The 17,331-nt window shown below is 39.8% G+C and overlaps 1 protein-coding gene across 6 annotated transcripts in view; it reads right to left on the bottom strand.

Moving 5' to 3' along the window:
- APBB2 (amyloid beta precursor protein binding family B member 2) overlaps nucleotides 1-17,331 on the bottom strand; it is a 163,731-nt gene that overhangs the window by 57,391 nt on the left and 89,009 nt on the right. For 3 of the 6 annotated variants that reach the window (XM_058803109.1, XM_058803107.1, XM_058803110.1), the window contains 4 exons: nucleotides 7,878-8,086; nucleotides 2,990-3,052; nucleotides 2,455-2,540; nucleotides 2,277-2,337 (listed from right to left, as the gene is read on the bottom strand). In XM_058803109.1, coding sequence (XP_058659092.1) covers nucleotides 2,277-2,337; nucleotides 2,455-2,540; nucleotides 2,990-3,052; nucleotides 7,878-8,086 — 419 coding nt within the window. The remainder of the gene's footprint in view (nucleotides 1-2,276; nucleotides 2,338-2,454; nucleotides 2,541-2,989; nucleotides 3,053-7,877; nucleotides 8,087-17,331) is intronic. The other 3 variants (XM_058803111.1, XM_058803112.1, XM_058803113.1) reach the window with 3 other exon arrangements.

Here is a 17,331-nt window from a genome sequence, read left to right as displayed (position 1 = left end):
ACATGCTTTTTCCAAAGCAGGCATTTTTGCAGCACTTCAATCTTTGCAGAAGCTGACTCTCTAGGGGAGAACTACTAAAGCCTCCCACAAGGTGGCACGGTTCCCTTTGCTGAAGTACAGCATTAAATGTGCCACAGAGACAACTGTTTTTTTTTCACAAATGTACTGGTCAATGTAAGAATTAGATTCAAATAGGTTTAAGATCTCTAACACACCTCTAACAAAGTTCATTTTAACAAATTCTTCCAATAGATAGTTTAATGAGCAAAAAACCCCATTTCTTCTCTTTTCTTATGATAAAATGAAGACAAAAGATTTATCTGTGCTTGCTGCCCCACAAAAACAAGCTTTAATCAAAGATAGTTAAGGCAGATAATATGGCAGGGGAGAGCCTAAAAGGCTAAAAATATCTGATTTTTTCAAGTCATCTGTTTCAAAGCCTATCAGACATCTTTCAGTCTTTCATATTTGGGGTAAAATGGACTAGCAAGGAATCCACCTACCCCATCCCCTTCCCAACCATGTGAGAAATAAAAGTCTCAGAGCATTTTCCAGAGGTGAAGATTGCCCCTGCTGTTTCTGGACCACTTGCCATTCCTGTGAGATATGGCCATAGGTGCCCCGTCCTTGGGACAGAGTCAGATGCACTGAACAGCTCTGCCCTCAGCCTCTCCTGCTGCAAATCAGTGTCAGCACTGGTGAGCTTCACCTGCAGCCAGCCACACTATATCTGCTGGGGTCACTGCTGCCCCTGCACAGCATCTGCATTGGGCAGAAATCAGGCAAGGTGCTTTGAACCAACTGATTTTTAAAAAGGCAAAAACATGTCTAGTTTCTCCTCTATTTCTTGTCTTGCTCCTCTCAATCACTTCTGTGACTGTTTCAGTGCTCAGTATATAAGCATTATCAGCATAGTTTTACCTGAACTGGTAAAACAAAACCAGTTGTGATAGACACAAGACGACAAGCTTTTGGCACTGCCCCATTTCACAGACACCAGAGAGGAACCTGATCCAAAAAAAGTGAAGTTTCAACAGCAAGTGAGAGAGGGAAGGGAAGTGATGGCACAAGTTATTTGTCCACAAAACTACTGCCATGGTCTTCCATGCAGGAACAGCTCAAAAAATACTCAGTGCAAATCACCTGGTAAAATCATAGACATACCAAAAAACTGTCTCCCTTTAAAGCTTTCCATACCATAAAGTTCATCATGAAAGGAACAACTCTATTGTTCTCAGGACTGGAACCTAAAGCTTCTCACTCCTTCAGCTCCATTTACTGTGCTCAGAATTTAGCACTTGTTTTTAAACTACCAGTGAGCCAAGCAAAGTACAACTATTTACATCTCAATTAAATATCACAAGCCAAATAATCAAGATGACAAAGAAAATTAGGTGCCATGATCAGTCTGTTTTCTCTCTTAAAATGTATCATAAGGCTATTAAAATTATCAACTCTGTATCATACATACATATTTGTTCCTGCAAATAAATAGCTTCAGATCCTGTCAGTTGCTGCAGCTGTATGGAACAGCCAAAATACTTATTTAAATTACTTGTATTTTCAATTATACAGATTTATATACACCCTTAATAATGGATGCAAGCAGAAGGCAAAACTATCAACAAGGCAAATCTGAAGATAAATATGCAAGCATACAAAACTTTCTGCTGCTTCTTTCTCCTCAAAACCCTTAGATTCCAACAGTAAAAGCTTTGATTTAATTATGGTGCTTTGTCACATAATGGCCTAATTTTTCTCTATGAAGTGCATTCTCAAAGTAGCATTCTCTCTTCCAAAAAATGAAGTTTCTTGTTCTAAAAGGTAACTTCCTTGTTAGTAGCTGTAAGTTGAAGCAGACACACAAAAAAGGAAGAATATTTTAAAGAAGGACAAACTTGAAAATAAAGAGCAAATTCTGTCACTGAATGCGCCTGGAAACTATCTAGAGATAATAAAAACCAGAGCTCTCTCTCAGACACTCAGTCGTGCAAGAGGACAGTTATTACAGTTGGACAGTGGAATCTTGAGCTCTAAAATCCAATTTCCCGGCTTACATGATTTCAAAATAAGTCACACTTGCCTGACCCAACCAAAGGAAGCTTTAGATCTGCTAACTCCTTTGATGGAATTAGTCTTGCATGGTCAATCCACATTGTGCCAAGAGGAGGGGCACACTTAATTTCAAAACTTAGGAGACATTCTGCACGTTGGAAGTTTATGCTTACAAATGCTAGATTTTTAATTGTTATGCCATTGTGGATCTTCATACAGACCTTGGCTTCCGGATCACTGTTGATGCTACAAGAATCATCATCATCAGATTGTGGACCATTTCTGTGGAATAAAAAAAAAAACAAAACAAAACAATATCAGTCTTAAAATCATATGAAAATTACAGCACAACACAAAACAGAGTTGGTCATTCCACTGAGCCCTCTGAAGTCATTGTACCTGAGCTTCAAAGAGGCATAGCGTAAAGTTGCTCCTTCAAACTCCTTCAGACTTGGGTCTGGGTTCACAGTGGCTGCATGCAGGTCCTAGAGATAGAGGCAATGCTATTAGTATAGTTTTAATACTATTATAACAGTATTAAGTACACCATCATGTTATTTCTTATCTCAAAGGGAAATTAAATCCTCCCTGCAAAGAAGCGATAGTATTTCTGGCTGAAGTTGAAAAGAGGCATGCATATATAGATACATATATATATATATAAATATTTCTCAAGCTGCATTTCATTCAGTGCAGGCATCTTATTTGTTACATCATGGCAGTTGCCCTGCTAGCTTAGACTGAATCCATTCCAAGTGGAAAGATAGAAAAGGCAGCATGTTTGTGAGCTAGACATCCCTAGCAATACCCCCACTCACTTTGGCCTAGGTTATGAATGACATTCATGGAAAAATAAAAGGGGAAAACAGCCACTGCCATGCAAAAAAACAAGGGTAATAGTAGTAAAGGTTCTAAAATCTGACAATATACTTGCCTTCCAAATGTCACTATTAATCTTTCCCCCATTCAGTACAGCAAAATCACTCCATGGCTGTTTCTAGACACATAATTATTCACACAGGAAGAAGCACATTGATAAAAAAAAAAAAAAAGAAAAAAAGAAAAAGAAAAAAAACACAAGACACTGTTGTTAGCATTGATATTTACAGGATGGGTTAGGGAACAGATCACCTCAAACTTCAACTACTTACTCCACTATAGCATGGCATTTGGAGGGAAGGGGAGAGAAGACATGCCTCTAACAGTTACTTACCAAAACAAATGATTGAAACAAGGAAAGTTAATATAAATTAGGAACAGACAATGAAATTACTCTTTAACTATGATCTTAAAAGCAAGCAAAATGAATCTGAATATGAATGTTGGCCACAGCTGCTACAGCCTTTGATCAACAGCAATTAAGGGGAAACATTAGGATTTCCATTTGATTACTTTTGTTAAAAGACCCTAATGGTACTGGAACTAGAAGTACTGAAACACAAAAAAAGTATACACAAGCATAAGATACACACAAGGTAAAAATCAAATATTTCTAGAGAGAAAGCACAAGAAGGGAAGAAGGATTAGTAAGGAATGCAGAGATTTCTTGCTGAAAAAGTAGTTTTGAAAAGTCTACCAGATTTTTAAAAAACAACCCCAAACCAAACAAAGCACCCACCCTCTCCTTTTCCATTCAAGTTTCTCAAAGATTTTCAGAGGTGTTCAGTGGTACAATCAAGCAAGTAGCAGTGTGTCTAGCACTAAACAACCTGAGTGAGGTTCAGGCTTTTCTAAAAAAGCTGGCGAAGAACAGCTGATGCTGGAGTGCCTCTCTCCTCTGTCTCACCTGGAGAGAATTCGCACAGTCCTCAATAAAAGCCAGGAGATTTGATTGCTGGGAGACCCAGAGCCAAATCAAGAAATCCTGAAACTAATTCCCCTTCTAACATGAGCTCTGCTGGGCTGTCCAGCTCAGCCCCAAGCTGAAGTGGTACCCACTAATACGGCCCAAAATATTCATCTGCAGGGAGGACTTCTCACCACAGAAGCATTCTCAGTACATCCCCACTGGAGGAATTATTTTGTGAGAAACAACTCCCAGGAATAATCGTTTCCTAATGTGCCTTTGAATTAAATGAGTTGTTACCTTTTCCTCCCAAGCCCCCTCTCTTTAATTACCAGCGGTTACGTTATCTACAGAAGAACCTCTAGAGGTGTTCAAGACCTGGGATGAGTTAGGCTATAAGAAGACACAACTACTATCACCAAATTCTCCTATGATCTCAAAGAAGCTCTTATTGAAACTTAAACACAACAGATTTTTCTCTGCACAGGAAATGGGAAAGAGGCAGCAAAATTTCTAAAATTTGGAAAAGAAAGTTACAAAAGACAAGGATTCAAAAAGGAAGTAATTTGACAACACACAAGAGAAACGACAGATCTAAAATGAAGTCAAATTTCAACAGCTGTGCAAAACCAAAATACATTTTCATGCTTTTGAGGGGGAGGAAGGAAAGGAATGTTACAGGTTATTCATATTTAGCATTTATTAGCATTTTTGTTAAATCAGCAGGATTTTTGCATAATGCTTAACCCATAATTGCTTTGGATTGAAATTTACTGATTATCTTGTGAAAGAAAAATTGCCTTGCACTTCATGTAAAAGTAAGACATTTTCACATTATTTTTCTTTTTAAAACATTTTCCCATTTCTATGCACGACAGCATCATTCCTCCATGATGTTTTTTAAAATTCTCTGTTCAACAGTAATAACTATTTTTCTTTATGCTAAATATCCAGAGTAAGCTATAACATAAAAATGGCTGAATTGATCTGTTCTTTGTTGACTGCCCTCAGCTGTGAGCCACATTCTACCAAATGAAGCAAAGCTTCTGTATATTACATTATTTAAGAGACAGGGACACAAAATAAAATTAAGGAAAAAAAGGAGGAAACAAGACAAAGGGTAAAAAGGTGTTACTTGTGGGGGTGGGGAAAATGGTGTTTCTAAATGTTTGTTTGACAAACTCATAACCTGAAAGAGCCAAATAAACTCATTTCAAGACTGGCACATCATGCTTTACAGACAAATGTAAATTAGATAAGGTATTTTTATGGACTCAGAGAAGCCAATTGGTTCAGATATCAAATACTACCCATGCCAGTCCTCAATCCTAGATTATATTCTTTTATCTGCCTAAAACCTTTTCAGAATGAAGCAATACATATCCAGCATGGGGGAATGAACTAAACACATTCCCTTGCAGCACAGGCTTCCAGCAGCAATGAGGGAAGCAGCAGTACACAGCTCACACAGGGTCCAGCTGGGAGGTGGAAGCTCTCCACCACAAGGGATGCTGGCAGTGGTAGTGCTGGGATAGAGGTCTTTGGGAGCCCCCAGCCTAGACTGAATTCCCAATCTTCTGTGAAGTGTCAGATTGACCTTATCACAGATACCTGCATTATTCTTTCCCAGTGAGGGAAAGGAGGAGCACTTGGGTATGCAGCAGTGCAGGGAGCAGGAATTGAAACAAATATTGCCTGCCAGTGACTTGGAGATGATACAGTGATGGCATGAACCAACTGCAGAGAGATTAAAACCCAAAAATTCATGATAGCTGACACTGTCAAATTATTTCATTACTCCTATCTTAAACACACACACTATGACTTATTTCTCTCTTACTGCTCTGCACTGGGGTTTCGTTCAGAACCAGCTGAATCACAAAGGATTCTTCCTCCACTTCCTTTTAGTAAAGCTTGGCATCTGTGGTTTCAAGAAATGCAGGACTTCTTCTAATAGTTCCCACTATAACTCCAGCCATGCCTGGAGCCTCTGTAGCTGTTTCATTATTTGGAAGTGGACAAAATCCTGGGCCCAATTCATGCTCTTGTTTTGAGCTCCCATACTCCAAGACTGCTGGTACTGGATTGGAATGCTGTCTTAATGATCACTGAGTCAAAAAGCCAGTACTGCTTCAATGACCCTAAGATGCTGACCAATGAATGCAAAACTGACAAAAAGCAAACGTTTTTGCCTATATCTACAAATAAAATAACTACAAGTTATCATACTAATATGAATTTTGGGGATGTGCTTATTTCTGTATCACCTTTTACAGCACAGTACATCATCTTGGTGCTGCCATAGAACTGTCTATGCATAAGTCTTTGCTGGAACAAATTCCTTGCGGAATTAGAACTGCCATATCAAAACATAGGTGAGCCTACTACATCTGTATGTCTAACTTAATACAACTATACTGTATTAAAATCTGTGTTATTATAATTCACACATTTTATACTCTGGTGATGCTGTTGAGAATTAATGATTATTATTCATAATCACCAACTATATTTCATTTAAAGCAAAAAATCATGAAAGGTTAAAAATACATGTAATACATTACCAGTAGGTCTGAAATTTTAATTGTAAAAACACTTTAAACAGAAGTAGAAAAATATTGCAAATGAAAATATGTTTTTCTTCTCCTCTGCAGTTTACCAACCATACTGATTACTGGGTTTTTGTGAAAATCATCTATAATTTACTAATCAAGGTCCCATTCTCTACATTCTAGAGGTAGAAAAATAATAACACTAAAGTTATATTCTTCACATGTACATGACAGGAATTTATACTAGAAGCTCATGCAGCCCTTTACATTCAGTATTTCTGAGGTTTTTTTCTTGTTTTCTACCAGAATTGTAACAGTCACAGCTCTTTCTCAATGAATCCTCTCAGAAATTATTTCCAGCATGCCTGGTGCACAATAATGAAATGTGTTCAAGTCTGCAGACCTTATGAGTAGCATTTATGAACACGTGAGAACAACTTTCTAAAATAATGAACAAGACTGTATGTATTTAAGCCTACACAGGATAAAAGTTTTAGGGTCAAGATGGTAATACATACTTGAATGTCCTTAACTCCTCTTAACTTCCATGTAAGTTAGTTTGATGGATATATGAACAAAGTAAAAAAATGTTCTCTCTAAAAGAATTAAAAACCAAAAAACCAAACCCCTAGGGATTGCCTGATCCAAAACTCAGAGCCAGTACAAAGACTTTCCTTGACAGAGCTGTGGACATTTTTCTGAAAATTCCATATATAAAAATAATTTAAAACCAACATTATCTTACACTAGTACTTAATTCCATAGAAGTCTTCCCAGCATACTCAAACAAAGTGATTGTGTTTTTTGAAAAATACTGTTCTTCATGAGAATTGATTTTATTTTCTACTTACATGACACCAAACAAACCCTTGGATTGTGCCTGAAAGCATTATTTTTAAAGACAGTACCAGGTACTGCTCTTTCAGCACATGTGGAGGGCAGAGTGTATCTCTCTGTTTCTAGTTAAAGCCTGATAGATATTGGTACTGGCAGGATTGACAGACTTACACCTGAGAACACTTCATGCTTATTCAATAGAAACTACCCTGTGAAGGAATTAGTGTCTCAAATGAAGACTGATATGTCTTTTGTGATACTCCTGCCAAAAGAGCCAAAAAGAAGATGCAAACAAAGGGTCCAGCCAAAAGTCTTCTGTCATTTGCAAAAATTGTATCTATCCTGTATCCATACAATGCAGCAATGCTTCAGAACTGCCAAAGTTTCACTCTCATCAGGCACTCCCTATCCAGTTTATCAGAGACATGTCTGATTTCATCCTACATATCTAAAATTTAGGGTGTTTTATCAAGCATCACCATTATAAAATGAATATAGAGAATAGATACTTACGAGGTATTAACAACAAGTAGCTACACTTTGAGACATTATTAGGCCAGCTTAGCTATCAGCTAAGCCTGCAAGTTCAAAAGGTTATTTCAATTTTCCTTGCAGTATGTAGCCCCCAAGAAGACACAGCAGGTTACCTCAGTTTCTGGAGTAGGAGATGGAGTAATGGAACCAAGTGATCCTTTCCGTGAGCCCTGGAGATCCGTTGGGATGGACACGGGACGCTGCCACTGAGTTGTTCCTGTTGGTATGTGCCAGTAGTAGATCCCAGCAACGTCATTTATTTTTTTCCAACCAGGTGGTAAGTCTGGGTCTGTCTGAAATGAATGATCACTCCATATATCTGCTGAGAACAGGAAAAGAAAAAAATTACACAAAGACACAAACACTTCTTCCATGGGTCTGCATACCTGGTAGTGTTGTTTTACAGTTCCTGGGCAAATGAATACCAGAAAAAAATATCAAATTATGTAGACTCAATGTAACATGATAGATGAATAACCTCTTGTTATACTGCTGCTCTTAATCTCTTTTTGGAATTAAAAGTTCCTTTTTAGTCTATCCTTCAAGCCTTCTACTAGATATTTTATTATGGTTGCTTTTTTCCTGAGTCTCTCTCATTTCTGCTATCCAAATTTATGCACATACACACAAACAGACACACAAATGTCATGATAACTTGAAATAACTCTTACACTCCAAGGTACAAACCAGACTATTTCTCTCCCATAGCCACTTTAAAAGTTCTTAAACTACTAATTTACCATTTGAGGACTAATCTGAGCAAGTTCTGCAGAAGAAATGCTAGATGATACCATTACACTCAAATGTAATAAAAATCCTCACCTATGACCCAAACCCGAAATCAGCAACATCATCATAATCAGTTCCAGAAGGTCACAAGAATTCTAAACATTTGCTTTTAAATGTCTCCTGTTGTGGTCTCTATGGCATTCAGCATGTAGCTCCTGACTCTAAGATCTTACGTGTTTTAAAGCCTATTCATCTTCAACCTTGCCCACTTTTGTTTCCCAACTGAATAAATCGACTGCACTCTTCTCAACCACATAAATGGCAAATCAATGCAAAACACTTTCCATAATTTGGGCCACATCATGCAAGAAGTAATGTGATCAAATATCTAAACATCACAATGAGGTATGTGTGCAACATCTGCAAGTCCAGTTTAAGTTTAAAGTTTAGGCACAGCTTCTGTCCTTGCTATGCATACCTACGGATGCATACACAGCTACTCAAACATACAGGCAGCAAAGCGTTAAGCTATGGTTGCATTAAACTGCTAATTTCAAACTAATCAACCAAAGACTCAGAGGAGCCAACATACTGTTATTTATTGTTGCAATGACATGCAGCACCAGAAAGACCTAAACAGGAATTACTTTGAAGTAAAAGCAGACAAAACTCACAGCAGAAATAAAATTTTTAACCCAGTGACTGAAACAAAGAATATGTCTGCAACAACTAGTTGCAAGACAATAAATTATCTCATTTGTGAACAAACAGTTGGAAGGAAATAATGTAAAATATCTGGGATAAGAAAATAGCACTGAGCTGAATAATACTAATTTATTTTGAAAATTTATCCATTTGTAAAAATAAATACTAAATAATAAATACTAAAACAAAAATAATGTTTTCATATGTTGAAAAATAAAACAGGAATTAGAGTAATTTTCAATTAACATAGCTCAGAGCCACATTTCCCACACCAAATGACTGATTTATGTCTGTGTGCAGGTGCTCCTCAGGCAGAGGGACTGGCTTCAGGCCATCTGATAAACATGGCTGAACAGAACAGCACCAGAGGGCATGTGTTCATCCTGAAACACCAGCCTCATCTTTGCTATGCAAACCTGCTTGAAAAAAACGCAAACCATACCTAACCTATGTGTGTCTGAGCCCATGCTGCAGGATGGCAGACTGCTGAGGTTTCCTACCAGCATGACCTGGGGAGCCTCCCTGGTGCACTGGCTGTGCTAACACATGGAAGCACTCCGTGTGCAGGGCAAAGGCAATGCAGCATCACTAGAGATACCAGCACAAAGAAACACAACAAAGTAAGCATCAACATACAAAATCTAACAAGGCAAACAAATGTGCTTGAGGCATCAGAGACCTGCTACAGGATATCAGGACATCAGTGGCTTTACTCTGCTTGAATGTGGAATTACAGGTAGCAAAATAATTTCCATCTGAATTTGGAAGACCCCATTTAATGGCATGACATTTCAAACAGTGTGATTTTCGTTGCACAGCAGCTGGGTGTTATCTCCACTTCCAAGAGAACTTGATGGTGATGATAAGCAAGGTGTGGGGACAGAGAGTTGGTGCCTCTCTACTTAGGTTCTTGTGCATGAGGGAACTTGGTTTACTGAAGGCCAAGCAAACTTCCTTCCTGAAGAAAATAGTCTTAAGTAAGGCAACATGTCTAACACAATAAATTTTGTATTGAACTGGGAGTTGTACTTAGAAAAACATGCCTGTATTTTGCACATGCATCTCTTCAGATGAAAACAAATCCCACCAGTCAGCATGGCTGGGACACTAATTTATGGACAAAAAGAGCACTCTTGAGTAAGAGGAACTGCAGCCCCAAAGGGATTGAGTTTGGCAGCATGCATGACTTCAAAAGAGAGACTGTAAAAATGCTGTACAGAGTTACCAGAGTGCTGCAAATTCTGTTCCTGGGAGGTGCAGTACAGTAATAGCTCCCACGCCACAGGACAATTTTAACTGTTATTTCACATGCTAAAACCACATTCTTTGAAAATTGGGAGACAGCAGCAAGGTAGAGTCATACTATGACAGAAAATAGATTCAGGGAAATCTGGGTATTACCTCTGGAAATGAAAGATATCATTGCATCATTCAAAGGACACATGCTTTGCTTTGCCAGGGATTTATTTAAACAGAAGGATCTCATTTTGTCTCCTTGGAAGCAATGCAGCAGATGTGAGTGCACAGCCTCTGGCTAATGCAAATGCAGCTCTGCTGGAGTTGGTGGAAGCATGAGCCTTTCAGTCAGTCTTTCTAGCTTTAAGAGGGCTTATTTCACTGCATGAGATCAGAGTGAGACTGCTTGTCTGCAAGGCTCAACAATACTGGCAAACACTTGATCTACGCTATCTAAATAGGTTAAGTAATAAAATACCCACACTGTACAGAGTGAAAGATGAGATATCTCTTTTTTGTTTTGTATTTCTAGCTTAGCAGTCTCAATTCTTATGATGATTTTGAAACAATTTTTCTTCTGTTAAGATCCTCTGAAGAAAAGGGACACCATCCCAACACCGGATTTGATCAAGACTGATTGCCAGTTTTTAATTCCACAGTAAAAAAGTTAACTGAAAAGGAGTGTTCATTGTCCAGGCTGGAAGCATGTTGGTACAAGTAGGAACACTTTCAGTGTTTTCCAAATGGAAAAAAATAATCTGGTCAATAATAAATAATCTGTAAAGTCACTTCTGAATCTCTGGCCCTCCCACTGCTCACCTTCCAGCAGTGGATGCACAATATAAATGAAGAATTGAAACTGAAAAGCATCCTGTTTGTAATAAGAGATCTGCATCAAAGCTTTCTATGTAAAAAATGGCAGAGAATGGGCCAGCAACAGCATCCAACATGTTGTCCTAATGTTTGGCCACCAGTGGGAAATCACTAGCTTCATATCTGATCTGTCTTCATAGCTGGGCTGAAGCATGATGAAGAGCTGGCCCACCATACCACATGTGTATTACAGATCCTGTCCCTCTAGGCAAACAAGGGGAAGCACAAAAAGGAACTGGGAAGACAGGAGGATTAAAAGGTTTGAATAAAAGGAAAGAGGTGGGAGAAAGTACTGTGGGGGTTTTTTTCTGAAATTCCAAAATCTTGAAATGAAAATGTTTTACTTCAGTGTTCTGCATCTAAATAAAAGCAAAACTAAAGGAAAAGAAGGCACAGAAACTCAGTCTTTTTGAAGAGATGCCAATGACTTCAGCAGATCCAGGATTTCATCCCAAGGGAAGCATACTCCCCCACCCCCTACACACACTGAGGATCAAGTCAGGCACTGAAGGGAGAAGGAAACTTTGCATTAATGACTGAGGGCAAGTGAAATTCAAGGAGCACTCTCCACTCAGTAGCACAACAGAAAGAACAGAGGTCAAGTATGTTTTTATCCCATCTGTTTCTTGCAGTGGGTTCAATGTGCAAGTTTAAATTGTTTGGTTTTAATGAAAAGAAGTCTCCAAAGATAACTTCTCACTTTTTATGCACTACAGCAAAATCAACAGCTTCACCTACTCAGATGATTCACACCAATGGTGGCCAGCAGGCAGCCTCACCTAAGCACCACTGCAAGAAGCACGAATGCCATCTCAGCAACAAATGCAGCACAAACACAAGTCAACAGGTCAAATAACTATGAATCAGACATGTCTGCCTCATTTGGGGAACGTTACTCAATGAGGAGCGATAACCAGCCGGAAGGTGGTCATTTGTCACATCTCTGCTCACAGCATGTAGCTGGTTGTCATGGCAACCCTGCCATCCTCCTTGCCGAATTGCTGAACCAGCCACCAGTCACATGCACTTGGGGAGAGGAAGATTCTCTAACACTTTCCAGGAAAACATGCTGAAACGTGGGATCTGCAGGCATACATGTAACCAAACTCTATCTGTGCCAAAATGATTTGCTGTTTTGATGAACTGTAAAATCAGCCATAATCAGAAAAGACTGACTTTGTAAAAATCCTAAGGAAATTCGGGATGAATTGCCAGTACTATTTTTCATGAGATGCAATCTTTGTTTGGCTGTATAAACAAGATACTACAAGCAGAAGCATTCAAGCAGAGATGACAAATCTAAAGGAAAGGAGAAGAAAGCAGATTTATCAACATTCAGGAAAAAAATCCAGAGACCACAACTAAACCCACTTGTTTTGCTGTCTTGGCTTATTTTCCCTTTCAATGACCAGAGCCCAACCTGCTGATATAAGGACCACAATACTAGCACAACTACCAAAGAAAACAAGGGCAAGTGACTTCAGCAGAGGGGCTCTGAAGAACTGTTGATAACAGCCATGGATGAGGGTGATGGATGACACTAGCTGTCCTGCTTAAATGGGAGAATTTTGGGGCTCTCCAAGTTGTCTGCTCAGGGGCAGTACAGTCTGAGGGGCAGAGGTGAAGCTGTGAGAAGCCAGCACCACAGCTGGTGTTTACAGGAGTTGATATGAACAGCAGCAGGAAAAAGTACTGCAGTAAGACTGTGAGGCAAGGTCTATATGCTCCTTCCTGGAAAATGGGCAAAAAAAGGTAAACACAAGAGGACTAACCTGTTCACCAACCAAAAACATCAACAAAACAAGCAGAGTCTGGTAAAGTAAGGAAGGAAGACTTGGAGGTGACCTGAATTGCTGTGTCAAGGGCACTTTTGTAGCAACAGATGGACCAGGAAGAAGTCAGCCTCTGTCCCAGCTGGAGTAGGGTGGCTGCTGAGCCAGGTGAAGCAGTGGTGAAAACATTAAACTATAGACATGTAGAATCAGAAATTATAGACATGTAGGAAGGATCATGTCAGCTTGAGCAAAAGCTGATGAATTGCTACCTGAAAAGTGCTGTACTGGAGACACATCCTACAGCTCTTCCACAAAATTACTGTGTGACAAGAGATCAATCTCTTTATTAGGGTGCTGATGGACATTAGGAGAGCTAGGCAACTAAGAAGATCTACTGGGTCTGGATGGAATTGGTCTCATTTTTTTCGTAGCAGCCTGTAACGTACTGCACATTTTATTTGTAACCAAAACAAGTGCTGGAAACACCCAGCGGTTCAGTTGATGCTAAGCAGTGCTTGCATAGGCCCGAGATATCTCTGTTCTTAGCCTCAAGCACACAGGCTAGGCATTGGCCTGCTAGTGCTAGTGTTTGCATCACTTTTTATAGATGATTATTTATTTCTTCACTAACTAAGCTTTCTTTACCATGAGTCATGACTTCTTCTCATTTTTGCTCTTCCAGTTCTCTTCCCCATCTCACTGGTGGAAGGAAACAAGCCACAACAGAATTCAAAGCATATTGGCCAACCTAAGATCCAGAAAAAAATAAGCAGGTACCATCTGGGGTGGAATAAAAAAGAGTCCCAAACAAGTGAGGGCAGCATATAAATGAATGCCCTTTCCACCAACTTGGTGCTTAAATGAGACAGTGTCTGAACAAAGTGCACCAATACCTTAGAAGATTTCTACCAACTAATTTTCAAAGTAGTCAGAATAATTTGCTACTGTTCTAGTGAGTAATCTGCTGCTTATAAATACCTTTTGCATACCACAGAATTACAGAATGGTTGGGGTTGAAAGAGACTTCTGGGGATCATCTTGTCCAATCCCCCTGCTAAAGCAGGTACACCCAGAGCAGGTCACACAGGATTGCATCCAGGTGGGTTTAGAATATCTCCAGAGAAGCAGACTCCACAATCTCTCTGGGCAGCCTGTTCAGTGCTCTCCCCCTCACAGTAAAGAATACAACCAGTATAACTGAGTTTCTAGCTGATTTGAAATACTAGTTCTCTATTCCTTCCACTAGATGGCAAAAGCTTTTACTTTAAGAGTAGTCCAAAACACAGCAGACTGTATACCTCTAAATTGGTCTACATCCACTGTGATCATGCATTGTGTGAATGTGACCCAAAGGGCCTCCTCACTTCAAAGGACTGTGAGCAGCAAATAGTTCATCAAGAGCTATTCAAGAGTCTTTTCATTACCATTATTAGCAAATTACTAAAAACGGTATTGCAAGTCAATTTTCAGGGCTAAACCAGCCCAGCAGCAATCTGCATCTGCTTTTCTGATTTTTTTTTTTTTTTTTGTATAGTATCTCTTCTTCCTGTGCTTTTCCCCATACAGAGCAGAACTGCAGCATATGATCTCATGTTCTGGGTTCATTTACTACTTCATCTTGTTTTAGAAGCAGGGTTTTGTTTGGTCTAAAGAGGAAGAATCAAATGACCACCTCACCCAAGGGACTGCTGGACTGACAGAGCAAAGCCTGTGCACAAATTGTCCCACTAACCAGCAGGCACCTGCACTGCACACCAAGGGAGGGCAATGTGCATGCATGGAGTCCAGCCCTCCATCCCTTCAAATTTATCTGTCACAACAGCAGCAGCCAAGCATTTGGTAGAAAAACGGGGAAAATCACACTGGTAGCAGCTCTGGATTTGTGTATTTCTCCCTTAAAATAAAGAGTCTGATTCTCCTCTCTTCTCAAAGTGAACTGGTATGCTAGTGTCAAACCACCCACAGACAAACCAATAATTCTGGGCAATGAACAAACATAGTCAAGAATTTTCACCCAAAACAGAAAGGTTCAGTCTATAACTGACACAAAAGATACTCAAGTTAAGCACAGATGTCCTTCTGACTTCAAAACACAGGATGCCTGCAGAGCAGAAGGGGATGGTGTGCCAGGGTCTGGCATATGGCAGTGGGGTCACCTCAACAGCTTCACTCTCCACAAAGGAACTCCTGCACCACAGTGCTTTACTTACAACGAACACTCTTGTTTTGCAGGCTTCCAATGGATTTCAGTATCTCCGAGCCTGTAACTCTCCATTTTACTGAAAGGCTGAAGACACAAGTGGCTCCATCTCCTTTACAATTTCTGCTAGTAGCTAGTGCCTCTTACCTGGATACAAGCCATGAAAGACAGAGGAACAGATCTGAATCCCTCCAATATACCTGCCATTAGTCCCTGGTACAAAGAATGGTACAAGGTTGGACTCCACACTTTTAATCCTATTTGTCTGAACTGAGGAATAGCTTTCTGTCCTCTGTATTGTATTTCTATTGTATCCTCAATAGTTTAAATTGAGGATTGGCAATGTGAGTGAGTGCCACTAGAATCTGAATGACACAAGTAGTAAGAGAGAGTATGGAAGAAAGAATCTGACTAGCAGTCACCATTTTGTTTGTCTGTTTTAGAAAAGAAACTGCATAAAAATATTTGCATTATAAGCCAGGTACTGGGCAAAGGTAATTTTCTCCATCTAAAATATAATGACGCTTACTTACCTCAGGAGTCAATGGAGAGAAAGGACTGCACTTCTCTGGAGAATATCCTGCATAAATATATTGATATACTCAGACATTTTAGGGATGTGCTCATTAGTGGTTTTGTGCATATGAATGGCTAATTAAAAGCAAGTGAAGTTGCCCAGTGGCACAGAAATACAATTCAGCTGGTGGCTTGACTAAATCTACCTTTCCTTGACAGCTTCATTTAGAGCACTGTGCAAATACATTAGAAAAACCTTCTTCTGAATCTAATTATTCAGTGAAAACAGAACATAAAACTGAATTACAATGGATCTACTTTGTGAAATTAGATGTTTTACTTCACAAAAAAAAGCTAATTTTGCGAGAACAGTAATTTCCCCTCTCATATCCAAGCTCTGCTCATCCTTCAGCTCACACACTGCAGCAGAGGCTCTAGGATGCCATGAAAATGACTGCTTTATCCTCACACCAACCTTGTGAGGCAGGAGAGTGCAAGCCCTGTTTTAAACAAAGGGGGATGTAGGAGAGGTCTGAGATGCACTAAATAACTCCCTGGAGTCATGGCCAGACTCCAGGTCTGTGCAGGCTCCCTACACCAAGCCCCAGCCAAACACACACAGTGCACAGAGATCAGCCACTGTGCTCCGGTGTGACTACACATCAGAATCCCCTTCCATCCCCATCCTGCAGCATGGGCTGCTCCTTCTACTATGGCAAAACTTGGTCTATTTAGTACTATCAATAAAAGCTGGAGTGTGACTTTCAACAATCTATACAATGGATTCATTTGCCACTTTAAATCTGTAGGGAAATGTGCATTAGAGAGCAAACAGAAGGCTCCTGGTTTTTTCCAACATAGAAGTCAAATACCTAATATTTCTCCATCTGCAAATTAATTTCATGTTGCTACAGTACTGAAGGGATGGGAAAATTCATTATGGTGAAAATCCACTTAGAGATGCATAAGCATGAAGTTGCGCACAAGCCTAGGAAGCAGCACATTGGCCCCATGGCCTGCCTGCAGTCAGAGACACTGAGGGGGAGGCCTGGGCACCTTGGGCAGTTCCAGCCCATGCTGAGGGCTTGTAACACAGTGAACTCAAGCTTCACCTCCCAGCCTCAAACTTGCAGACTTTTTATAAAAAAGAAAGCCAACAACCAAACAACTTCAACCTTTTCAAAGTAATTTTGCTTCAGCTGAACTAAGTATTTTCCTGCACAGTGCACAGAGCCATCCATGAAGTGCAATGTATGGCATCTACAGGAAGAAGGCTTCACAAATGGGGGCTTCTGACAGCAGATGGAAGCTCCAGAGGAGCTGGCTAGGTTTCACCTGCTGTGGGAGAGAGAAGCGTGCTGAGAGCACACAGGGGCCTCTCAGCCCTGCAGTTTATTCTAGTATTTCACATCACTACACTGGTATATCAATTTTCTATTAAATCTAGTCATACTGCCCAAATACCTTCTGGTATTAAGAAATCTCAAAGATGTTAATCATCTTTGAAAGCATCCATCCAGGATTAGAAATACC

The sequence above is a fragment of the Ammospiza caudacuta genome, chromosome 4 (assembly GCF_027887145.1).
Source record: "Ammospiza caudacuta isolate bAmmCau1 chromosome 4, bAmmCau1.pri, whole genome shotgun sequence".
In the NCBI taxonomy this organism is placed as follows: Eukaryota; Metazoa; Chordata; class Aves; order Passeriformes; family Passerellidae; genus Ammospiza; species Ammospiza caudacuta.
The sequence above is the reverse complement of the archived record's forward strand: the minus strand, read 5'-3'. Positions and strand labels throughout refer to the sequence as shown.